At 36.2% G+C, this 22,135-nt stretch overlaps 1 protein-coding gene across 4 annotated transcripts in view; it reads left to right on the top strand.

The window, feature by feature from the left end:
- Nucleotides 1–22,135, top strand: part of cfap53 (cilia and flagella associated protein 53) — a 58,808-nt gene that overhangs the window by 706 nt on the left and 35,967 nt on the right. For 3 of the 4 annotated variants that reach the window (XM_069923889.1, XM_069923890.1, XM_069923891.1), the window contains exons 2-4: nt 15,949–16,175; nt 18,651–18,824; nt 20,005–20,308. In XM_069923889.1, the coding sequence (XP_069779990.1) occupies nt 15,949–16,175; nt 18,651–18,824; nt 20,005–20,308 (705 nt within the window). Of the gene's footprint in view, nt 1–8,486; nt 8,556–15,948; nt 16,176–18,650; nt 18,825–20,004; nt 20,309–22,135 lie in introns of all 4 variants that reach the window. The other variant, XM_069923888.1, reaches the window with a different exon arrangement.

Raw genomic sequence — 22,135 nt, 5'->3', positions numbered from 1 at the left:
TAAAATGCCGGAGCTCTGCTCAAGCCAGACTGTCCTTTGCAAAAACCTTGAAGGATGCCTATAGACTAGAGACTTCACAATTAGGTGTTAGTTGGGCATGCCGTGGAGTGATGGAAAGCCACATGAATCTGGTAGCATTTTGCTGTTCTAAGAAGTTCAGTCACAGCTGAAGCAAGCAGGAAAAGCTTGTTGGAACTGAAGAAAAGCTCCAGAGCAGCAGATGGCTGGAAGTGCTATCTGTCTGATGTTTCTCTTGAAATAAGGAAATAGAAAGAACTCTGTGATAGCCTGAAAGAAAGAGGTTATCATCTAGAGAACCCTGATGGGGCAAGTTTCATCAGCGTGACATTGAGGTGACTAATGGTAGTACCTCAGTTGTGGAAATCCTGGAACAACAAATCTCTCTCTGCAAACCTCCAAAGAACCTTCCTGAGTGGTAAACATTTACCTTTCGAGCACCAAAGCCTGGTGAACTTTATACATGTTAAATTCTGTGCACAGTATAAGAATTGCCTGCAACCAGTGAACTTGGAAGAATGAGACTTGAGATTGAACTGTGAACCAAAGAACTTTTCTTAAAGTTACACACACATTACATACACTGGCGCTTAGAATTAGAAGGGGATTAAGGTTAGTTAAGTTAATAGAGATAAGTTAAAGTTTGATTCTGTTTTCATGTTTTTTAAAACTTTATTTAGTTTTTTTCAATAAAAATAAAGACTTTTAGTGAATAAGTAGTCTAATAATAAAACAGTAAAACAAACCCTCCCCCTCCCACAACAGATCCCTAAAGGGAAGCATTAAAAATAAACAAAAACATTCAGTAATTTACAATATTACTAAATTCATATTCTTCATATGGTGTCCACATCTTAACAAAAAAATTCATAATTATTATGTAAATTATATGTTATTTTCTCCATATAGGTACCTGACTTCAACTCATTATGCCATCGAACTACATTTAACTCCCCTTCATTTTTCCAGGACATAGTGTTAGGTCTGCTTTGTTCATGAATGAGTGAGACAAACACCAGACTGAGTCGAAATCAGGGTTCTTTGTTCTTTATTACCGGATTGTAACACTTGCGACTAACCATGTTAGTCGGAGAATGCATTCTGCCGTTATCAGCAAAATGGTGATTTTTTATACCCTTGGATACATGCTTAGAACATCATCATATCATTACTTGTCCAATGACTAAAACTGTTGCTATCCTTTCCCTGCTAGCTTCCTGCCTCTCAATCCATCAATGTCTCTCTTATCTTGTAAGTACAAGGATGCATTTACATCTTGTTACAGCCCTGTACATTCCCATCTCATGATGTTTTACCTAACAGGAGTACAAGGACACCTCCCCTTCTTGTTACTGCCCTGTACAGGGTAACTCCCTACACATTCCCATCTCATGATGTTTTACCTTACAATAGCAATACTGTGGTGAATGTCTGCCAAGCTGCCAGTCTCCCCTCTGGTGAGCCTTGCTATACTAACATTGGCTGTGCATTATCTCTACTGTTAATGACACTCCTCTTGGATATAACAGTATATGCATCTATTGTCTTTCATTATTGTACCATGAGTTTCTGCTAATAAAAGCCATGATTATTGTTTGACCACATCGTCTTTGTCTACTTCATCAACTGGCACTGCAATTTTACTAGCTGAAATGGATGCAGCACTCAAGCTGATAATCGACCAGTCTGCCCGAGGGCCAGAGAAATTTTCAACCACTGGATTGCTTGTTTCGATTACTATGTGGCTCAAAACAACATGGTCGATGAGGCGATACAGTGGAGCCACCTGAACTCTCTGGTGGGTGAGGTCCCTTTCACTGTAACACAAGGAGCTACCACTCTGGCTATAGCCCGGGAACATCTGACTGCTAACTATGTAGTGCCACGGAATGTGGTGCTTGCTCGACACCAGTTGCTGACTAGACGCTGTAATGGAGGATTTAGACCAGCTTATGCAAGAAGGGATGCAATTGGATCAGAAGACATAATCTAAATTCCACTATGGGGCCCAGGGATGCATATGAATCAGTAAACATTTTCCAACTTCCACCTTGAGGTCAAGAGATGCAGTTGTCTTTTGTTGGTCGCAGACTGTCAGGAGACCTTGAAGATAATTAAATCATTTGTTCAAAGAGATAAGATCTGAAGTAAACAACTTTTGGGTAATATAAGCCATGGTCCCACTGCTGAAGTTTGAGACTCTCCAAGAGGTGGCAACATCTCTCAGCAAGAAGAAGAACTTCAAGATTCCAAACCGACGTCCCGGTCTGGGGAGGTGGAGAAGCTGCTACCGGCGCCCAGACAACCTACTACAAGTGTGCAGTCGTCGCCTCGCTTTGGCAGTTGGGACCAGTCCAGGCATTGTTAAGTATAATTGGGAAGGGCTTGCATATTGTAGTGTGAATTCAGCTTTAGATTTAGTAATAAAGACTTGTATAAACTGAACTGCTCTCGGTGTGTGTGTCTATTTTCTTTCGGTAGCTTGAACACTGTGATTAATCTAAAACGAACAAAGTGAGAGGTACAAGTTTACCCAAGACAGACGCCAGAAACCCGGGGAAAGTGATGCTGCCGATGTGGCTCTCGACTCACTAGCAAATGAATGTGATGACAGGGCAGTCAATGTGCAACAACACCACAATGCCTTGAAGCTGGATGCTTTAGTCAACGGGATTGACTCCAGTTACATCCGACGGAGACTGCTGGAGACTGAGCCCTTAACCTATGACCGGGCAGTCACTGTAGCCAAAACTCCGAGAAGTGCCATGGGGGTCCAGTGAAATGCTAAAAAACCGAAAAGGAAACATCCAGGAGTGCTGGAACCCCGAACGAAAGAAAAAGGCGAACTCCTGAAAAATGCTACCTCCGTGATAAGAGCTGGCACCCCAGACAGAAGTGCCTGGCTCGATTTACTACCTGCAGCTATTCTGGGAAACTCGGCCACTTTGCTAAAGCGCGTAAGATGAAAAGTACTCCCACTGATAAGAAGAAGAGAAGCACCAAGAAAATGCATCCTGGAGCTGCAGGAATTGAAGACAACTGTGAAAAGAGGGAATCTTCAGAGGAGCAGGCTGAATCAACTTCAAGTGACAGAGAGGTGAGATCCCCTGTGATAGCTCAATTGACTATAAAGCTTGGGGGATGTTGCGGACTGGAACGGTCGACTATGAAGGGGGAGGTGAATGGTGAGACTCTTGATTGTCTAATAGACTCGGGGAGTGCTGTCAACTACATCCATGAGAGAGTTGCCAGAGCCTTAAATTTGCGGAGATATTCAACGAACCGAAAGATATCGATGGCTCATAGTGAACTTACAAAAACTGTACAGGACAAGTGTTAAGTTACTTTAAATTTGCAGGGACATGACCTGGCTGATGTGTGGCTCTTTATTATGCCAGAACTCTGTGCCCCTGTGGTACTGGGGTTAGATATTCAATCTCAGATGAAGAGAGTAGTGTTAAATTTCGGTGGGCCACTACCCACATTTACCATCCCCCGCGAGAGTTACTGCGGTCTGTCCGCAATAAAAATCAAAGCTCCCTCCCTTTTCAGTGATTTATCCCCCGAGAGGCGGCCGATTGCCACTAAGAGCCGTTCTTACAGCAAAGAGGATTGTGAATTTATCAAAGCTGAGACCCAGAGATTGCTTAAAGAGGGAGTAATTGAACCCAGTAAGAGTCTGTGGCAAGCCCAGGTGGTAGTTGTGAAAAATCACACTAAGAAATGACTGGCTATTGACTACAGCCAAACAATGAACCATTACACTAACCTGAATGCCTACCCCCTACCACACATCAATGAGATGATTAATCAGATAGCGCAATACAAAGTGTACTCCACTCCACCTCAAGGCAGCTTACCACCAAATCCCCATTTAAAAAAAAAAGGAACGACCCTGTACAGTGTTTGAGGCTGATGGGGGTATTATACAAGTTTAAAAGGGTACATTTTGGAGTCACTAATTATGTGTCAGTGTTTCAGAGGGAAATGGATAAGATTGTTAGGACTTATCTGGATAATGTCACTATCTGTGGGAAAACAAGCTGAGCACGACAACAACAAGAAATTTTTAGCAACAGCTAAAGAACTCAACCTTACATTTAATGAGGGCAAATGTGTGTTCAACGCCACAGAGCTACCCATTCTGGGCTACATTGGCCGCAAGGGCGAAATCTGCCCCAACCCGGAAAGAATGGCCCCCCCTTAAGAAGTTACCACCCCAAGCTCTTTTTCCACATGTTACGCGGACTGAACTTAAACATCCTGCTATTGAAAAAGAAGCCCAGGCTATTATTGAAGCAGATCACTACTGGAGACACTTTCTAGCTGGCAGAAAATTTACTATTGTCACTGATCAGAAATCTGTAGCCTACATGTTCAGTACTAAACACAAAAGTAAAATCAAGAACGTTAAGATGGCACACTGGCGAATTGAACTCTCAACTTATAATTATGAGAACCAGTACAGACCGGGCAGGTTAAATGATCCCTCTGATGCATTGTCACGATCTGCTGCTGATGCTCAGCTGGAGAGGCTAAAAGAGATCCATAGCAGACTGTGCCACCCAGGAGTCATGAGATTCTTCCACTACATAAGGGCTAACAACCTTCCTTACTCTCTGGAAGAAGTCAGGAAACTGACTAAAAGCTGTCCTGTTTGCACAGAATGCAAACTGCAATACTTCAAAGCTCTGGAGGCCACTCTCATCAAGGCAACCTGACCTTTTGAGAGGATTAGCTTAGATTTTAAAGTGCCGATGCCTTCCAATAACAAAAATGTATATTTCCTTTCTGTAATTGACGAATATTCCAGGTTTCCCTTTGCGATGCCCTGACGTTTCGTCAGTGTCTGTCATTAAGTCACGACAGAATTTGCGGCATTTTTGGTTTTCCCAATTACATTCATACCGATAGAGGCTCACCATTCATGAGTGCTGAACTGCGGTGAGCCCTGGTACGAAAGGGAATTACCACTAGCTGTACCACGAGCTACAACCTACAGGGCAATGGGCAGGTTGAAAGGGCTAATGCTACAGTCTGGAAACTTAATCTTGCTTTAAAAACACATGATTATCCTGTTACCCAGTGGCAGAGGTGCTGCCTGAGGCACTACATTTTATTCGGTCTTTATTGTGTACTGCAACAAATCAAACACCTCATGAACGTATGTTTGCCTTTCCTAGGAAATCTGGAATTGTGATGGACTGGCCAGCCTGTTTATCTGAGCCTGGAACCGTGGTGCTAAAGAGCCACGTTCGGGCGCGTAAAACAGATCCCCAGTCCAAACAGTTCAGCTGCTGCATACTAACCCCATCTACGCTCATGTTAAACTCCCAGATGGGAATACTGACACTGTACCCCTAAGAGATCTGGCCTCGCCTGGTTTGCCCCTTCCTCGCACCCCTACTCAGAGTGAGCCTGAGAGGTTGGACTCACCCCCCCCCCCCCCCCCCCAGCCTGTGACCCCCAGTAAGCTTTCAGATGGCCATGCCGAGGCTCCACTGCCTCACGCTGGCGATTCTGGAGTGGGTCCAGAAGCCAGTCTTTCCCACACCTCAGACCCAGGACCTGTACCAGTTCCCAAGGTTGCAAAGGAGCCACCTGTTTTGAGACGAAGCTCCAGATAGGCTGTCATATTCATAAAACATTTCATTATATTTCGCTTGCTTGCTAGATACTGGCGTATTTTGGCTGTTAGAGTATCTCAAGGCCAAACATGGTACCAATGTATCGCTTGCTTCAGTCTTTCCTAGCAGCTGTCCTTTTGATTTTAACCCTTCTTCTGCCAGGGGTGGGGAGTGGGGGGGGGGGGACTGTGCTGAATGTCTGCCAAGCTGCCTGTCTCCCCTCTGGCGAGCCTTGCTGTACTAACATTTACGAGCAACTGTCAATGTTATTCGAATAAACGCTGTCTGAAACTTGTCCAACCCCAAGTCCACTAACAAGATAAAATAACCTAACAAAAAAATTTTTGGAAATGGAATTTTAAACAAATTTTGAAGGAAATTCCTAATTTTAAACCAGAAAGGATGAACTTTATCACAAAACCAAACAGTATGTATAAATGTCCCAACACATTCTTTCTTCTTCTTTGGCTTGACCTAAAACATAGATCTGGCTGGGGAGGGAGAGATCTGCACTAAGTTCTTTACTAGTCATCAGCCACTGGTGGGTGACCCACACCCAATTTTTGTTTAGGGTATTAGTACCTTTTGGTAGTTTTTTTTTGGGGGGGGGAATTTTCTTTTTTTTTAATTTTTAGTTTATTTAATTTTTTTAGTTTTTAATTTGTGATTTTTTTTATTGGAGGGCCTATATACGTTGATTTGAGTTTTTATATAAAGATATTATTGGTATTTAGTAATAATAGTAGATATGTCAAAGTTGAGGTTTGCTACTTTTAATGTTCGAGGATTAAATAGTCCGATTTAAACATAAGCGAGTCTTGGCGTATAGTAAGAAAATGAAAATTGATATTGCCTTTTTACAAGAAACACATTTGAATGTGAAGGAAACCGTGAAATTAAAAAGGGATTGGGTTGGACATGTATATTCTTCTTCATTTAATTCTAGAGCTAAAGGTGTAGCAATTTTGATACATAAACATTTATCTTTTGAATTACAATCAATGGAGGAAAGGCAGGATGTATTCTTAAATTGAATTGTAAGATTTTTAGTGAATTTTGGACTTAATATTTATGCTCCAAATGCAGATGATGAAGTATTTATTTTGGATGCATTTTTATGTTTGGGTCAGGCTAATGATAATATTTTAGTTGGTGGTGATTTTAATTGTGTTTTGGAGCCTTTATTAGATAAATCTCCGAAGAAAGTTAAAAATCCAAGATGGCAATCCAGGTCCAAGCGTGGATGAAAGATCTTAATTTAGTAGATATTTGGAGACGTCTTAATCCAACAGAGAAAGATTTTTCCTTTTATTCATCTGGACATGAATAGTTTTCAAGGATTGACTTCTTTTTAGTATCGGCACACTTACAAGGGAAAATACAACAAGCGGAATATAAAAGTAGGGTGATTTCAGATCATTCCCTGTTATATTTTACATATGAAACCTGAGAAAATTCAAATAGCTTATCGTTGGAGATTTAATACAATGTTGTTAAAAAATATGGAATTTATTGATTTTTTGAAAAAAACAAATTAATTTTTTTTAAAGAAAATTCTAATTCTGTTCAAAGTAAGTTTGTATTATGGGATGCTATGAAAGCTATTTGAGAGGATAAATAATTAGTTATACTAAAAAAGAATCGATTAAATCAGAGTCTTGAATTAGAGAAGCAGATCGATGAGTTAGAAAAGGAATTTCAGAAAGATGCTACAGAAGATCAGAAAATAGGTTGAAATTGAAATATAATACTTTGCAATCTTATCAATTTGAATGTGTGATTTAATAGGACTAAACAACGGTATTACGAATGGGGAGAGAAAGCACAAGGTATTGGCGTGGCAATTAAAGAAAGAACAGATATCGAGGACTATTAATGCTGTTAGACGGAATTCTCTTATTACATAAACCTCGTGAGATTAATGATGAATTTTATTCATTTTATAAAAAGTTTTATACATCTGAAGGAAAACAGGAAACTGGATCGATTGATTTTTTTTTAAATCACAGTTGAATTTACCGATATTAGAGGATGCAGATATACAGGAGTTAGAAGAACCATTTACTGATTTGGAAATTAAAATGGCTATGTTGGAAATACCGAATGGTAAATCACCTGGTGATGATGGATTTTGGTTGAATTTTATAAAATTTTTAATGATTATTTATCTACAGTGTTTGGGGATTTATTACGTCAAGTTGGAGAACATTATGAATTACCTGAGTCTTGTTCTAGTGCTTTAATTACAGTAATTCCTAAAAAAGATAGAGATTCTTTGTAAGTATCTTCATATAGACCAATTTCGTTGTTAAATGTAGATTATAAAATAATAGCTAAAATATTAGCGAATAGATTGGCTAAATTTTTACCAAAGTTGATTCATGTTGATCAAACAGGTTTTATAAAGAATAGATATGCTTCAGATAACGTTTTGCGCATGATTAGTTTGATTAATAGATTTCGACAATCTTTAGATCATCTGATGGTGATATCTTTAGATGCAGAAAAAGCATTTGATAGAGTTGAATGGAATTTTTTGTTTAAAGTTTTGGAGAAATTTATGTTTGGTCCTTCTTTTATTGGTTGGATTAGGGCTCTATATTGTAAACCGGTAGCTAGAATATTGACGAATGGTTTGATTTTGGAATCTTTTAAGTTAACTCGATCAACTTGTCAAGGTTGTCCTTTATTACCAGCTTTGTTTGCGTTAGTGATAGAACCTTTAGCACAGTTGATGGGACAAAATACACATATACAAGGTATGAAAGTTTTAGATAAGGAGTATAAAATTAATTTATTTGCTATTTAATAAACCCAGCTCGGTCACTTTTGCATTTGAAGGAATGTTTAATACAATATGGATGTCTTTCTGGATATAAAGTTAATTGGGAAAAAAGTGAAATATTACTGGTAAGTGAAGGAGATTATTCAGTTTATAAGAATATTATTGATTTGAAGTGGACTGATCGAATTAAATATCTGAGTATAATTTTGAATGTTAATTATCAATCTTTATATAAATTAAATTATGTTCCATTAATGAAAAAAATTAAAACTGATTTGATTAAATGGAAAGAATTACCTATTAATTTAATGGGAAGGATAAATACAATTAAGAATAATATCTTTCCGCGTATACAATATTTGTTTCAATCTATTCCGTATTTACTTGATAAAATTTTTTTTCAAGATTTAAATAAAATGGTTAGGGAGTTTTCATGGATGGGTAAATTTTCGATAGTAGCTTTGAATAAATTAACTTGGAAATATGAGTTAGGGGGACTACGTTTACCACATTTTCAAAATTATTATGAGGCAGCCCAACTTAAATTTATTAGTTCATTGATGGATTTGGTACGGCCTCCCAGTTGGGCTAAAATTGAGATGGCAAGTATTTCTGAATTTGAAATACATCAGTTTTTGTTTAGGTGGAATATGAATTTGGTACAACAATATAATGTGCCTATACTAAAACATTTAATGAAGTTATGGATAAAGAAAATAAAATGATAGGTTCCGGGGGTAAATTATTGGTTTTGACTCCATTGTATTATAATCAACTTATTTCTTTTTCAATACATAATCAAAGTTTATTGCATTGGAGATTTAAAGGTGTGAAAAATTTGGGAGATTGTTTTAAAGAGGGTAAGTTTGTATCTTTTAATCAGATGAGGGATGATTTTGGTATTGATAAGAATTCTTTATTTCTTTATTATCAAATTCGATCTTTGGTAAAATGTATGTTTGGTAGAGATATGATTTTACCTAAAATGACTAAATTTGAGACTTCTCTTATGAAGGTACCAGAGAAGGGTTATATTTCATTTATGTATCAATATTACAGGATGGTATGGATAAAAAGGGTTGGGATAGATCTAAAATTAAATGGGAAGCAGATATTGGTTTTACTTTTTCTGAAGAGGATTGGTTAGATATCTGTTATGATAGTATAACTAGATTGATAAATGCATGTTATGCAATTATTTTAATTACAATTTTTTTACATCAATTATATTTAGACCTGAAAAATTGAAAAAATATGGTTTTAATGAATCAGATTTGTGTTTTAGATGTGGTGATACGGTTGGAACTTTTTTTCATGCTGTTTTGAAGAATCTTTTTGGAAGAAAATTCAATCGTTTTTAGAATATCTGTATAAGATTAAAATAGTTTTAGATCCAACAGTATTTTTATTGGGTAGTTTGCAACCTCTGAAAGGCTTGGGATTAGATAAGTTTCAGCTTACTTTTGTATATTTAGCTTTATCCGTAGCAAAAAAATGTATTGCTAGGACGTGGAAAGATATAAATATGATTGATATTATTTAATGACATAATGAGATGAAATATTGTTTAATAATGGAAAAAATTACATATGTTTCACATGATAATTATAATTTTTTTATTAATAAGTGGCTGTAATACTCAGAATATTACATTTCAATTTGTATTGATTAGATTTTAATATGCATATTTAACTTTTTTAAAATATTTTTTTGAAGACTTTATTTAAAATTTTATAACATGAATACAATAAAGAATTAAATTTAAAGAAAATAGAAAAAAAATTTAAAAATGTATGATGACAATATTACATCAGAAAACTACACAAAATAACCCCCCCCCCCATTAATTGTAACAGAATATTAATAGTCTAACTTAAAATTAGTCCAACCCTCCCCCCCAAAATAAAGAGTGAAGAGTTAATAAAATTGACAATATTATATATGGAAAAAAATACCCACTTACAAAAAAAAGAGATAAAACTTAACCTAAAAAAAATTCTAACAACAATAAAAAAAATTGTCAATACTAAAATATCACACTTAAACATATATTTAAATCAAACTTAAATGCATGTAATTAGCAAACGGAGTCCACTTTAACTTATAAAAAGACATCTTATCCTGAATTGAAAAAGATATCCTTTCCATAGTCAAACAAAATTTCATTTCCAAATACCACTTATCTAAAGTTAGTATATTTCTATCTTTCCAAGTAAGTGCTATACATTTCTTAGCCACAACTATAGCTAAATAGATAAATGAAATCTGATAATCCTCTAAACCTAAATCAATTAATGATTGCATGTTCCCTAATAAAAATATATCGGGATCTAATACAAGATGGATATTATATAAACTGTTAAAAACAGATTGAATACCTTTCCAAAACTGTTGCAATCGATCACAAAGCCAAACAGTATACAAAAAAGTATTGGCCTTCTGATCACATCGAAAACAAGAATCCAACTTACTAAGACCAAATTTTTTTAATTTCTCCGGCGTTAAATATAGCTGATGAATAAAATTATAATTAATCATCGCTAGTCTAGCATTAATTAATTTCCAAATACTATTCTGACAAATTTCCATCCAAGCTTCTTCAGCTATTTTATGTCCTAAATCTTTTTCCTATTTCAACTTATCTTTATCCCAGTCTTTTTTACTATCAATTTCTTGTAAAATACAATACAAATCAGATATATATCCCTTTTTTGGTATTGAAAGTACATATTCTTCAAAACTAGATTCAGGCAATAAAATCATATGTTGACCACATAACTGTTTTACAAAAGATCTTAATTGATAATATACAAATATAGAATTTGCACTAATACCATATTTCCTTTGTAATTCATCAAAGGAACAAAAACAACCCTCATAAAAACAATCAGATAATTTTTTTATTCCCTTCTTTTCCCATTGTTTCAAAGTGGCATTGGAGACCGTAAAAGGAACAAGTTGATTATTATATAATGGCAATCTTCCAGAATATATATTTTTAAGTCCCAATTTTTAAAGTTTACTTGTCCATAAATTCAATAAATGTTTCAATATTGGCACATCGTAAGTTCGTAATAAATTTTTATTCCATTGAAACAAAAACTCATGAGGAAATTTTTCTAAAATAACCGCCATTTCTATCTTTACCCAACTAGGTGGGTCGTCCATATTCATTAATGCACTAAGAAATTTGAATTGAGCTGCTTCGTAATAATGCTGAAAATTCGGTGATCTTAAACCTCCAAATTGAAAATCCTACATCAATTTTCTTATTGCTACTCTCGGAAATTTTCCCTTCCATAAGAATTCTCTAATTGCTTTATATAAGTCCTTAAAAAACTTTTTTTTTAAATAAGGAATTGATTGAAACAAATATTGTAATCTAGGAAAAATATTCATTTTTATGGTATTAATCCTCCCTAGTAAACCCGAAGGTAGATCCCTCCACCTAATTAAATCTAATTTAATCCTTTTTATTAAAGGAAAATAATTAATTGAATATAATTCTTGAAATTACGTATTAACATTAATTCCAAATATAATAAAACATCATCAACAAATAAATTAATCTTGTATTCCTCATTCAGAACTCTCATACCTTTAACATTTTCATTTTGACATATTAATTGTGCTAAAGGTTCAATAACTATAGCAAATAAAGCAGGTGACAACGGACATCCTTGTCTAGTAGATCTTGTCAAACTAAAAGATTCTGAAATTTGGCCATTAACAGCAATTCTAGCCTTCGGGCTATTATATAAAGCCTTTATCATAATATTTTTTTTATATGGTTCTCCTTTTTTTATGGCAGAAGGGGGTTTTTTTTCTATATATATTTTCAAGAAAGGTTCCTGTTCATGTTTAATTTCTGTATATGTCATATATTAGTTTTTTGAACGAATAAATAAAGTTTAAAAAAACCATCTGAATTATTAAATCCATATTTTTTCAATTTTTCAGGGGTTAATATAACTGATGCAAAAAATTATAATTAACCATACTATATCTTGTATTAATTAATTTAGTCAACCCATTATAACACATATTTTCCCAATCCACCTCACTAATCTCACAATTTAAATCATGCTCCTATTTAATCCTAGATGTTTCTTTTTTTTAACCATTGTATCTTGTAATAATGGATACATTTCTGATATAAACCTTTATCTGAAAAATATGAAACCATAAATTAAATTTAGTTAACTTAGAAATTTTAATTTCTCTTCCAAAATTATCTTTCACTAATGCCCTAATTTGATCATAAACAAACAGATAATTCTCTAAAATCCCAAATTTCTCTTTAAGCTGATTAAATGATAAAAATTTCCCTTCCACAAAACAATCCTGCAATCTTTTTATTCCTTTAATCCACCAATCTTCTAAAACTCTATCATTCAATGAAAAAGGAATCCATTTATTCTGATATATTGAGGTTTGAACTGATAAACTACCTTTTGATCCTATTAATAAATTCCTTTTAGTCCAAATTTCTAATAAATGTTTCAAAATTGGTACATTACATTTCTGTAGTAAGACAGTATTCCATTTAAATACAAACTGATGGGGACAAGGTTCCAATATCGCAGCTAATTCCACCCTAGCCCAACTAGGAGGGTTCAAAATATCTAATATACGATTAATAAATCTTAATTGAGCTGCTTCATAATAATTTTAAAAATTAGGTAATTGCAAACCTCCCAAAGCTTACTGCCAGGACAATTTGTACGTCGCTACTCTTGCTAATTTTCCTTTCCATAAAAATTCTCGTATCTACTTTATTTAAATCTTTTTTTCTTTTAGATATCCTGCAGTATTGGAAATTTTTAATAGTAATTTTCAATAACTTTATTTGTGAATGATTATGATGCTTTAATCTTTGCTAATTCTCAGCCTGATAGGGTTCTTGAAAGGCACTCCTCACCTAAGAGGAGGATATCTGAGAAGAAGAATGGAAACGGGAATGGGAATCTGTCAAAGTGCTTGATTGATATTGATGATCAAGTTTTGAGATTAAAATCAATGGGGCTGTGAGCTGATTTAGATTTATCATTTTACAAGTCCGATTGGGGGAAAGAGAGGTTGCTGAAGCTTTCTGAAGTTATCTGCCACCTGTGGGGGGGGGGGGGGGGGGGGGAGGGGGGGAGATTTTTTCTGTCCACACCCAGCTAAGTGGGGAGTTACTACTTTGTAGTGCTGTTTTGTTTAGTGATCATTTATCAAGGGAAGCTTTAAGATTAAATCTTTTTTTGAATTATTAGAAGAGATAGAAAGTAAAGGGGGCTTTTAAGGTTTTTTTGTTTAGTTAGTAGAAGGGATAGAAAGTTAAGGATTTTTTAAATATTTATTGTTTGAGTTTTAGTTTGATAATAATGTCTAATATAAACTTTGCAATGTTTAATGTTCAGGTTTTAAATAATCCGATTAAGAGAAAACGTGTTTTAGCTTATATAAAAAAGATGCTTAACGTTTAAAGGTAATTAAAAACAAGTTTTGTTTAAGTAACTACTTGTCTTGGTGAATGTCTGTTGCTGCTGGGTTTTGGGGTCCATTGGGCTCGTAACAAGATCTGTTTTAGTGTTTTTATGTAACCTACACTAACAAACCTTACCCCAATTTATCTCTTTTTAAAACATATCTATATACAATATAAAATATAACATAATCTGTCACCACACTCACCGGCATTTTCTCATACTTTGATGAAGGGTTGAAACCCGAAATGCTGATTATATGCCTTTGCTACATAAGGGACACTGTTTGATCTGCTGAGCTTCTCCAGCATTTTGTGTTTGTACTTCAACCATGGTGTCCACAGAATTTTGTGATTTCTTAGGTGCTGCGGTATGAACTAAATATGCTGTACATGCCTGTGATTTCTTTATTAGAAGTATTTGAAAGTGCTCTTTTGAACTCCAATGAATTCCTTTAATCGGTGTCCCCATCCTTCACTTCAGACAATACTAACTGTGAATATCAGACTCCTTTTAAAATACCATTTAAGCTCCCACTTCTACTAATCCTATTTATACAAATCTTAGGTACAAATAGCACATTGAAAACACATTTCGACAGGTACATGGTTTAGGGCTTAAACACAATCAAAATAGGATGAGATCAGTTAAACAACTTGGTTGATATGGGCTTGTTGGGCCAAAGAGTCTGTTTATGTGCTATGAAAGTACTCTAATTCTCTGGCCCAATGTTTCCAACAACTTCCCCCAGATTCTACAACTCACTCACACATGATTTACCATGGGGGTTACCAATTTGTACGCATTTGGAATGTGGTTTAAAAAAAACCCAAACAGTATGAATATGAATTCCACACAGGAGTACCAGATGTCTGGATTAACCCAGGTATTTGGAGCTGTACAATACTGAGCTACACCATTGTGCTGTAGACACTGCCATCCCATTAAATTTCATTTCTTTTGTGCTTTCCTCATTTGTTGGAAGTGAGATGGATGGACGAGAGAAAAATATTTCAAGGAGTCAATTTGTAGTGGGAAACAGCATTGGAGGTTATTTCTGGTCTTCATGATGATGTTGAAATAGAGAAACCAGCAAGAGGCAAAAGAGGCAATGGGCATTCCTTTGAAAAGATTCCCAACCCTTTGGCACTTGCAAATGGGCAACTCCACAAAACCTCCCTTGTCTCCCAAATTTATGCACAGTTTATCTTGACCTCCTGGTTTGAATTTCTTCTTTTGGGTTTCTATCCTTCTATCCACACCTCCAAAACACTTTATGCCACCATCAAATCTTCTCCCCCTCCCTCCATTTCAGGATTCTGAAGGAATTACTCCGTCCATGGCACACTGATTTTTTTCCTTAATTGCTTTCAACATCCCATATCCACCCCACCTCTCCTCACATTTTTGTTTATTGTCCTTGTCAAAGGATATCATACCTTGTACCATCATATACTGCCTTGGCTTACTCACCATTGAGGCTTTAGTGCCTGATTCCTGCAGAGGCTCAGCAATGTGGACCTTTTTTTCTATTTATATCAAAGCATGGACATTTTGTCTGCTCACTCTTGCTCCCTTTTTCTTTAATTTGTACACTTTGGCATGCTGGACATTATCTAATGGGCCAGACTGTGCATGATCACCCAGGCTGTACTAAATGGCCCTGAGCAGCTATTTCTTTCACCATATCTGTTTGTAAACCATAACATCCAAAATTCAATTGTCCATTTGTGGCAGCTCTCTAGGCTTTGCACCCCCATCACTGCTCTTCTTTATTTTCTTTTGTCTTAGTATCACAGTACCTGCCATTTAAGATGCTCAAGTATTTTCATTAGAATTCCATCCCATTTTCAACTTCAAACCAGCAGTTCCTTCTCAAACTCTCAGAACTCTCAATAATGCCAAATCCTCTGACCCCCCCCTCCCCCCTACCAACTTTGATTGCGCACTAATTTTTGAGTGGCAATGATACATGAAATGCTTTGGACGATGTTCTATGATGTAAACTTTGTTCGAATTCAAAGTACATCATTTTTATGTTTTCCAGACTGAAAAATATACAGGTACCAGAAGTCAATCCAAAATAATGAGAGAAGCAGATCGCGATGCAGTTTGTGAAGAATATAAAAAGTTTGTAGAAGACTTTGAAGCATACAAACTCAAGAATGTTGTGGAGTTAGAAAAAGAACGTAAAAGACTATTGTGCAGCATCAGGCAAAGGCTGAAAGAGGCAATGGAATTTTATAAAGCAGGCATAGAAGAAAGAAGAGGAAGGTAAATCAATAATATTATTGTCTTTAAAGTTAAAATTAAATCTTGTCAAATCCATTAACTTTTTTATTAGAATAAGTAAAAGGGATATGATAAGTAAAGTGATTTATTTATTTTAAGCAAGTCATTTGAAATATGAATACTTTCTTTGCCTGTGACATCTTAAAGAAGCACATCATAGTGGGAGGAATTTTTTTTTGTCGATTGCAATAGTAGATTTGATTCGATTTATTAACTTTAGTTTTTGTAGAGGTGAATAAGTTCACTGTTTTTCACGTGCTCCTAAAGGTAAGAAAATGTACCATACAACATAGAACAATACAACATATACAGGCCCATCAGAATCAGAATTTATTGTAATGAACATGTCATGAAATTTGTTGTTTTGTGGCAAAAACTGCTGTGAATTACATTAAAAAAAATAAATTTGTGTAAAAGAAAAGAAAAGTGAGGTTGTGTCTGTGGATCATCATTCATTCAGAAATCTGACAGCGGAAGGGAAGAAGCTGTTTTTGTACCATTGGGTGTTTGTCTTTATACCTCCTTCCTGATGGTAGCTGTGAGAAGAGGGCATTGCCCAAGGGGTGAGGGTCCTTGATGATTGATGTGAAATGCCCTTAGTGGAGGGAAGACTAATGCCCATGATGACGCTGGTCGAGATCACATCTCTCTCTAGCCTTTCCTGTCCTGTTCATTGGCACCTTTCCTGACAGTGAGTCAGAATACTCTATATAGTATACCTGCAGAAATTTGCAAGAGTCTTTGGTGACATACTAAATCTTCTCAAACTCCTAACGAAATACAGTACATTTCCGATTATCCGAAAACTGTTCTTAACAAAATTCTCGAATGTTCAAATTTTCTTTTCAGCTTAGACAAGTTGAAAAAAGTTTTTTTTTTAACCCACCATGCTCAAGTGGGGCTATAGGGAACTAGTTTTACAAAGGAGAAATTTGTCCACAGGTTACACATTGAAGGAAAGGATAGCACTGATTATTTATAAATTTTCATTTTTTTGCCATGAGTTGCTGCAACTTTGTGATAAATTGCCTTGTAGCATTTTCAGAATTTGGAATGAATACCAAGCTCTTTCTCCATCAGTCTGAGCCACGGTCTCTCCCTGCTCCTCTCTCAAATACCCTCTCAGCGGGGTCACTGAAATTCTGCTGGAGGACAATTTCTGGGACTTCACATGTAATCTTCTACCACTTACAGGTGAGGTGAGACCTCAGGCTCCCAGACAGGATTGGCAACAGCGATAGGGAGGTGTCAGGAATCGGTGACAGCTGATACAAGCATTCTGCTGATACTACTGGGCTACTTAAAGAAACCTCGATTATCCAAAAAAATCTGTATAACCGATGTAGGTCAGGTCCCAAGCATTTTGGATAATCGGAAATTTACTGCCAGTGAACTTTCTTCATGATTGCATCAACATGAAGGTTCCAGGATAGAGAAATTCTTTACCCTTTCTATTGCCGACCGCTCAATGAGGACTTGTTTGTTTTCTCCTTCCTGAAGTTCCATTGTTTTACTAATGTTGAGTGCAAGGTGGTTGTTGTGACATTACTCTACAAGCGGATCTATCTCCCTCTTCTATGTTTCCTCCTTGTGGTCTGTCATTCTGCCAACGACTGTGGTGTCATTGGCAAATTTATAGGTGGCACTTTAATTGTATCTAGCCATACAGTCATGAATGTAGAGATAGTAGAGCAGTGGGCTAAATACACATCCTTCAGATGTGCTTGTGTTGATTGTTGGTAAGGAGGAGACGTTGTTACCCATTCACACAAACTGTGGTCTTCTGATGAGCAAGTCAAGGATCCAGTTGCAAAGGTTCAGGTTTTGAAGCTTGCTGACCAATACTGAAGGGATTATGGTGTTGAAAGCTGAGGTAGGATTGATGAAAAACAGGCTGATGCACGTTGCTGTTATTTAGGTGATCCAGGATCTATTTGAATAACATTTATAAAAAAAAAAGAAATATAGTGATAACCTTTTTTGGGGTTATCTCTTGGTGGAAATCACCTTTGACTGAAAAGCTGCCACCAACTTTATACAAACTGTTATTTTTCCACTGTTCACATTATGTAGAGTGTTTTTTCAAACAAGTTGAATTATCCATTCATACAACATACTGTATTCAATAATTGAACCATTACATGGCCAACTCTTTGTAATCCAAAATTGTTTACATCAAGTTCTGATATAAATTAATTCCAAAGTTATTTACATCGCTTTATGGCATTGATTACACTTGATTGTCTGGTATGAATATTTTCAGTAAGATTCTCTTGAATAGTCTTTGTTCAGCAAACTTAATTTCAATTACTTAATTAAATAACGTAATGATCAGCTATGTACAAATGTAGAACTCCACTCACTAATAGGTGCATTTTTATGTTGGTGAAATCTCTTGACCAGTGCATCTGTAATAAGTAACTGCCTTTAAATAACATTTTATTTCAATCATTTGAGGCTACGAGAACTATTGGAAGTTGAGGAGAAAGAGTACATAAACCAACTAAACCTATTGGGAGAAACACTTTTAGAGCGACAAGCAAAAATGAGGCAACAAGTACAAGAACTGAAAATGCAAAGAGAGCAGGATCGACAAAAATTGGTTGCAGAAAAACTTGATCAACAATTTCGGTAACATTTTGTATTGAAATGACCTATTGGATTGAGAATATAATTTTGCCATTCAATGTATAAACTACATTAAAAAAAAATGTGTACAACATGGAATCTATGATAAATGAGAATGCTGAATATCAGTAATTAATACAGGCTTGCGCTTGACCAAGTATGTTGGATAAAATGAGCTTAACCCATATTATTTTTGCTTTGATATTCATGGATTTGTTTTGTCATTCATCTGGTTATTTCCTTGCTAATTTGCTAAATGATCCAGAAATCAGAAACAGCTGTAAATATATGAGGCAATGATAGCAAGTAAAGGTTGTGCATGGTGTACTTTTCTCGTCCAAAGGAAAAACATACAATAAGAGAGAGAGAACACTAGAAGAAACAGTAGATCAAAGCAGAAATGCCCACAGGAAAATGAAATATTTAAAGTTCTTTAATGTTCTTCATCACACATCAAATGTCTGCAAGTGTAAGTCAAAAACTGAGGTGCTGCAGCTTAGTGTCAAAGAATGGTTTACATTCAATGGATGTGTTGCTCTCTGACTTGTATTCTAATTGTCCACATTGCTCCTCAGGCTTTTAGACCTGATTTTATTTTTGTATGTGAGCACAAATGGCGTTACATTACCTGGGGGCTCTCTTTCATATTCTTGAGCCAGATTGCACTGATTATTAGCAGAAAAATTTAAAAAATAAGAATGGCCTTGGGATCATGTGAGATCTGAAGGAGAAATTCATGCGAGATTACACACAAGTTAGCACCTTTCTCTTACTGTTGCACTATTGGAGACGTGTCAGAATGCTTTTTCCAGATATTTCTTTCAGTAATTTCATAATACATCTCAAATCATAACTCTAATATATTGACTAAATGACAGAAAATTATTTTTATCCAATTACTATGTTTTTCCACTTTTTTTTTAATCGCCCTTCTCTATAATTTTCCCATGGCCTTTGCTCCTTTAACTTTCATAACTTGTGCTGAATTTTATTTTATTTTTAAATTTCAAGTCCATCTTTTAATCAGCATAATTTGTGTTGCGCATTATTTCTACTATAATCTACTTTGGTTGTCATATATTGCAGGTTATGCTCTCTTTCTTGATTTCAAACTTAATTATATTATGCTCATTTAAATTGTATCATTATATAATTCCTGTCATTCCATTGCTATTTATTTTAGAGAGCAGTGTGAGGAGTTGCAAACAAAACTATCACACCAGCGACAGCAAGAACTGGCCAAGGACTGGCAGGCACAAATAGAATTCACTAAGAGGCTGCAGAATCAGCAGAAGGAAGAGGATAAGCTCTTTGATGAATTGTGGGAGAAGGACAGACTTGCTAAAGAGGAGAGAGCAGAAAAAGAAATGAGAGAGCAAAATGAGAAACGACAAGAAATCTTGGCTTGTCAGCAGAAACAAATGGCAGAAACCATTGCTAAATGCATGGATCAGAAGCGACAGAAAGAACATGAGGCAGAGTTGATGGTAAGATCAAAACAGGAGGACTGGGTCTCAGCTGTCCTCATCAAACAAACATTTCCTAGTTTAAGAATAAGAAAAGCAGCAGTCATTTCACCTTTTTGTGCCTGCTCCATTATTTGTTGTTGATCTTTTACAAAGCTGCTTTTCAGCACGAATCGCATATCCCTTGATGTGTAAAATATATTGATCTCTGTTTTATTTATTCTCAGTGATTGTGCCTACAAAGACTCCAAAGACTGGGTGAATACTCTGTCTTGCAGGCTGATCCCCTGCCTTCTCTGCATAACATTTGATACACTGATATTTCTGATAGAGTGCCCTTTGTTCTTGACAACCAGCCCAGGGAATCTTAATATTTTTGCATTCTAATTTGGCCATTAATGTAGCAGCATAGAGGAGAGGTGTTGACCCACTCACCTGCAGCAGCTGGTGCAGCTTATTAGACTTTCTGACAGGCTAAATTATGAAGAACAAGACTCACTGAAGATTTATGAAGGCCAAAAGTGTTTGTCAAAAAAGTGGTTTCTTGGCCTGATCCCACCTTTCAACATTTGGCCCCATGCCTTGAAGCTTATGGCTTTCAGGTAGTGAGTTTCAGATCCCTGCCATTCTCTGGTTGAAAAATACTTTCCTTACCTGAGTTCTTAACCTTACAGTTATTTCAATGGATTTATGGTTTATTTTCCCATAGAACATTACAGCACAGTATAGGCTCTTTGGCCCTCTATGTTGTTCTAACCAATATAACTTGCAGTGAAAAGCTTAACTTCATGAGCACTCCAGGCATTGCAAGGTAGCCTTACTCTGTACCATTTTGGATTTTTTTAAAAACATGCGGTAAAAGTAAGGTAATAACATTAATGATGTCGATGTCAAACTGGGTTGCCACCATCTTAACAGGAAAATCAGATTAATTCGTAGTGGCTTCGATTCAATTCAGGAGCTGCTCATTCATTGACATCTGGATGGGAATTCAGCACAAACAGTTGCTCAATGCCAGCAAACATAGTCCTGGCAATAGTGGCATGTTTTGTCACAGTAACTGACCTTGTTAATACCTAGTTGAGCTTCCTTTGCCAGAGCCGTTCCTCTCGTTCTCCCAGTATTCATTGCCTCTCGTCCAGTTGCCATAACAACCACACCTTGGCCTCTACAACAGCTGCAACCACCATGTGATGAGAATTTGAATCTCTCTCCATTTTTCAAATGGGTGCCCTTCAATCCTGAAGTTGTAACCTCTTGTTCTTGACGATTATCTACTCTGTTTAAGCCTTTCAAAATTCAAAATGCTTCTTTGAGTTCCCCTCTCATTCTTCTGAATTGCAAGGAGTACAGTCCACAAGAGCCATCAAACCTTCCTCAAATGGGGGGCGTGATGTGTTGGCGTAGGTTGGAGACATGAAAGTACGCCTCTCCTAGTAAAATTAATGAAAACCTGAATGGAAAAACTTTTTAAAAATAATGCATATATCGAGACTTGTTTTAAGACCTACTTATGATGGCTATGAAGAAATCAAAAGCTCAAGCAGTGGAAAAAAAAACTCTCAGAGGTTAGTATGATTGAAGAAAGGGGGCTGACCTCATCGATCGATCCTGCTGACTTGCTTCCTCTTCCTCCGAGAACCACTCAACAGATGATGAAGATGGGACTGGAGTATAGAAGAGACTACATGAATTGATGCTGCAGGAGCAACTTCGCATGTGCAAAAGTTCGCGTATGCACATTACCAAATCGACATCAAGTAATGGAGTCTGCTAGGCTCATGTTGACTAGCATTGTTAGTCAGACTATGGCTAAGAAAAAGGGCCGAAAATAAATGAAGCAAACCA

The sequence above is a fragment of the Narcine bancroftii genome, chromosome 3 (genome assembly GCF_036971445.1).
Source record: "Narcine bancroftii isolate sNarBan1 chromosome 3, sNarBan1.hap1, whole genome shotgun sequence".
NCBI classification, from domain to species: domain Eukaryota; kingdom Metazoa; phylum Chordata; class Chondrichthyes; order Torpediniformes; family Narcinidae; genus Narcine; species Narcine bancroftii.
The sequence above is the reverse complement of the archived record's forward strand: the minus strand, read 5'-3'. Positions and strand labels throughout refer to the sequence as shown.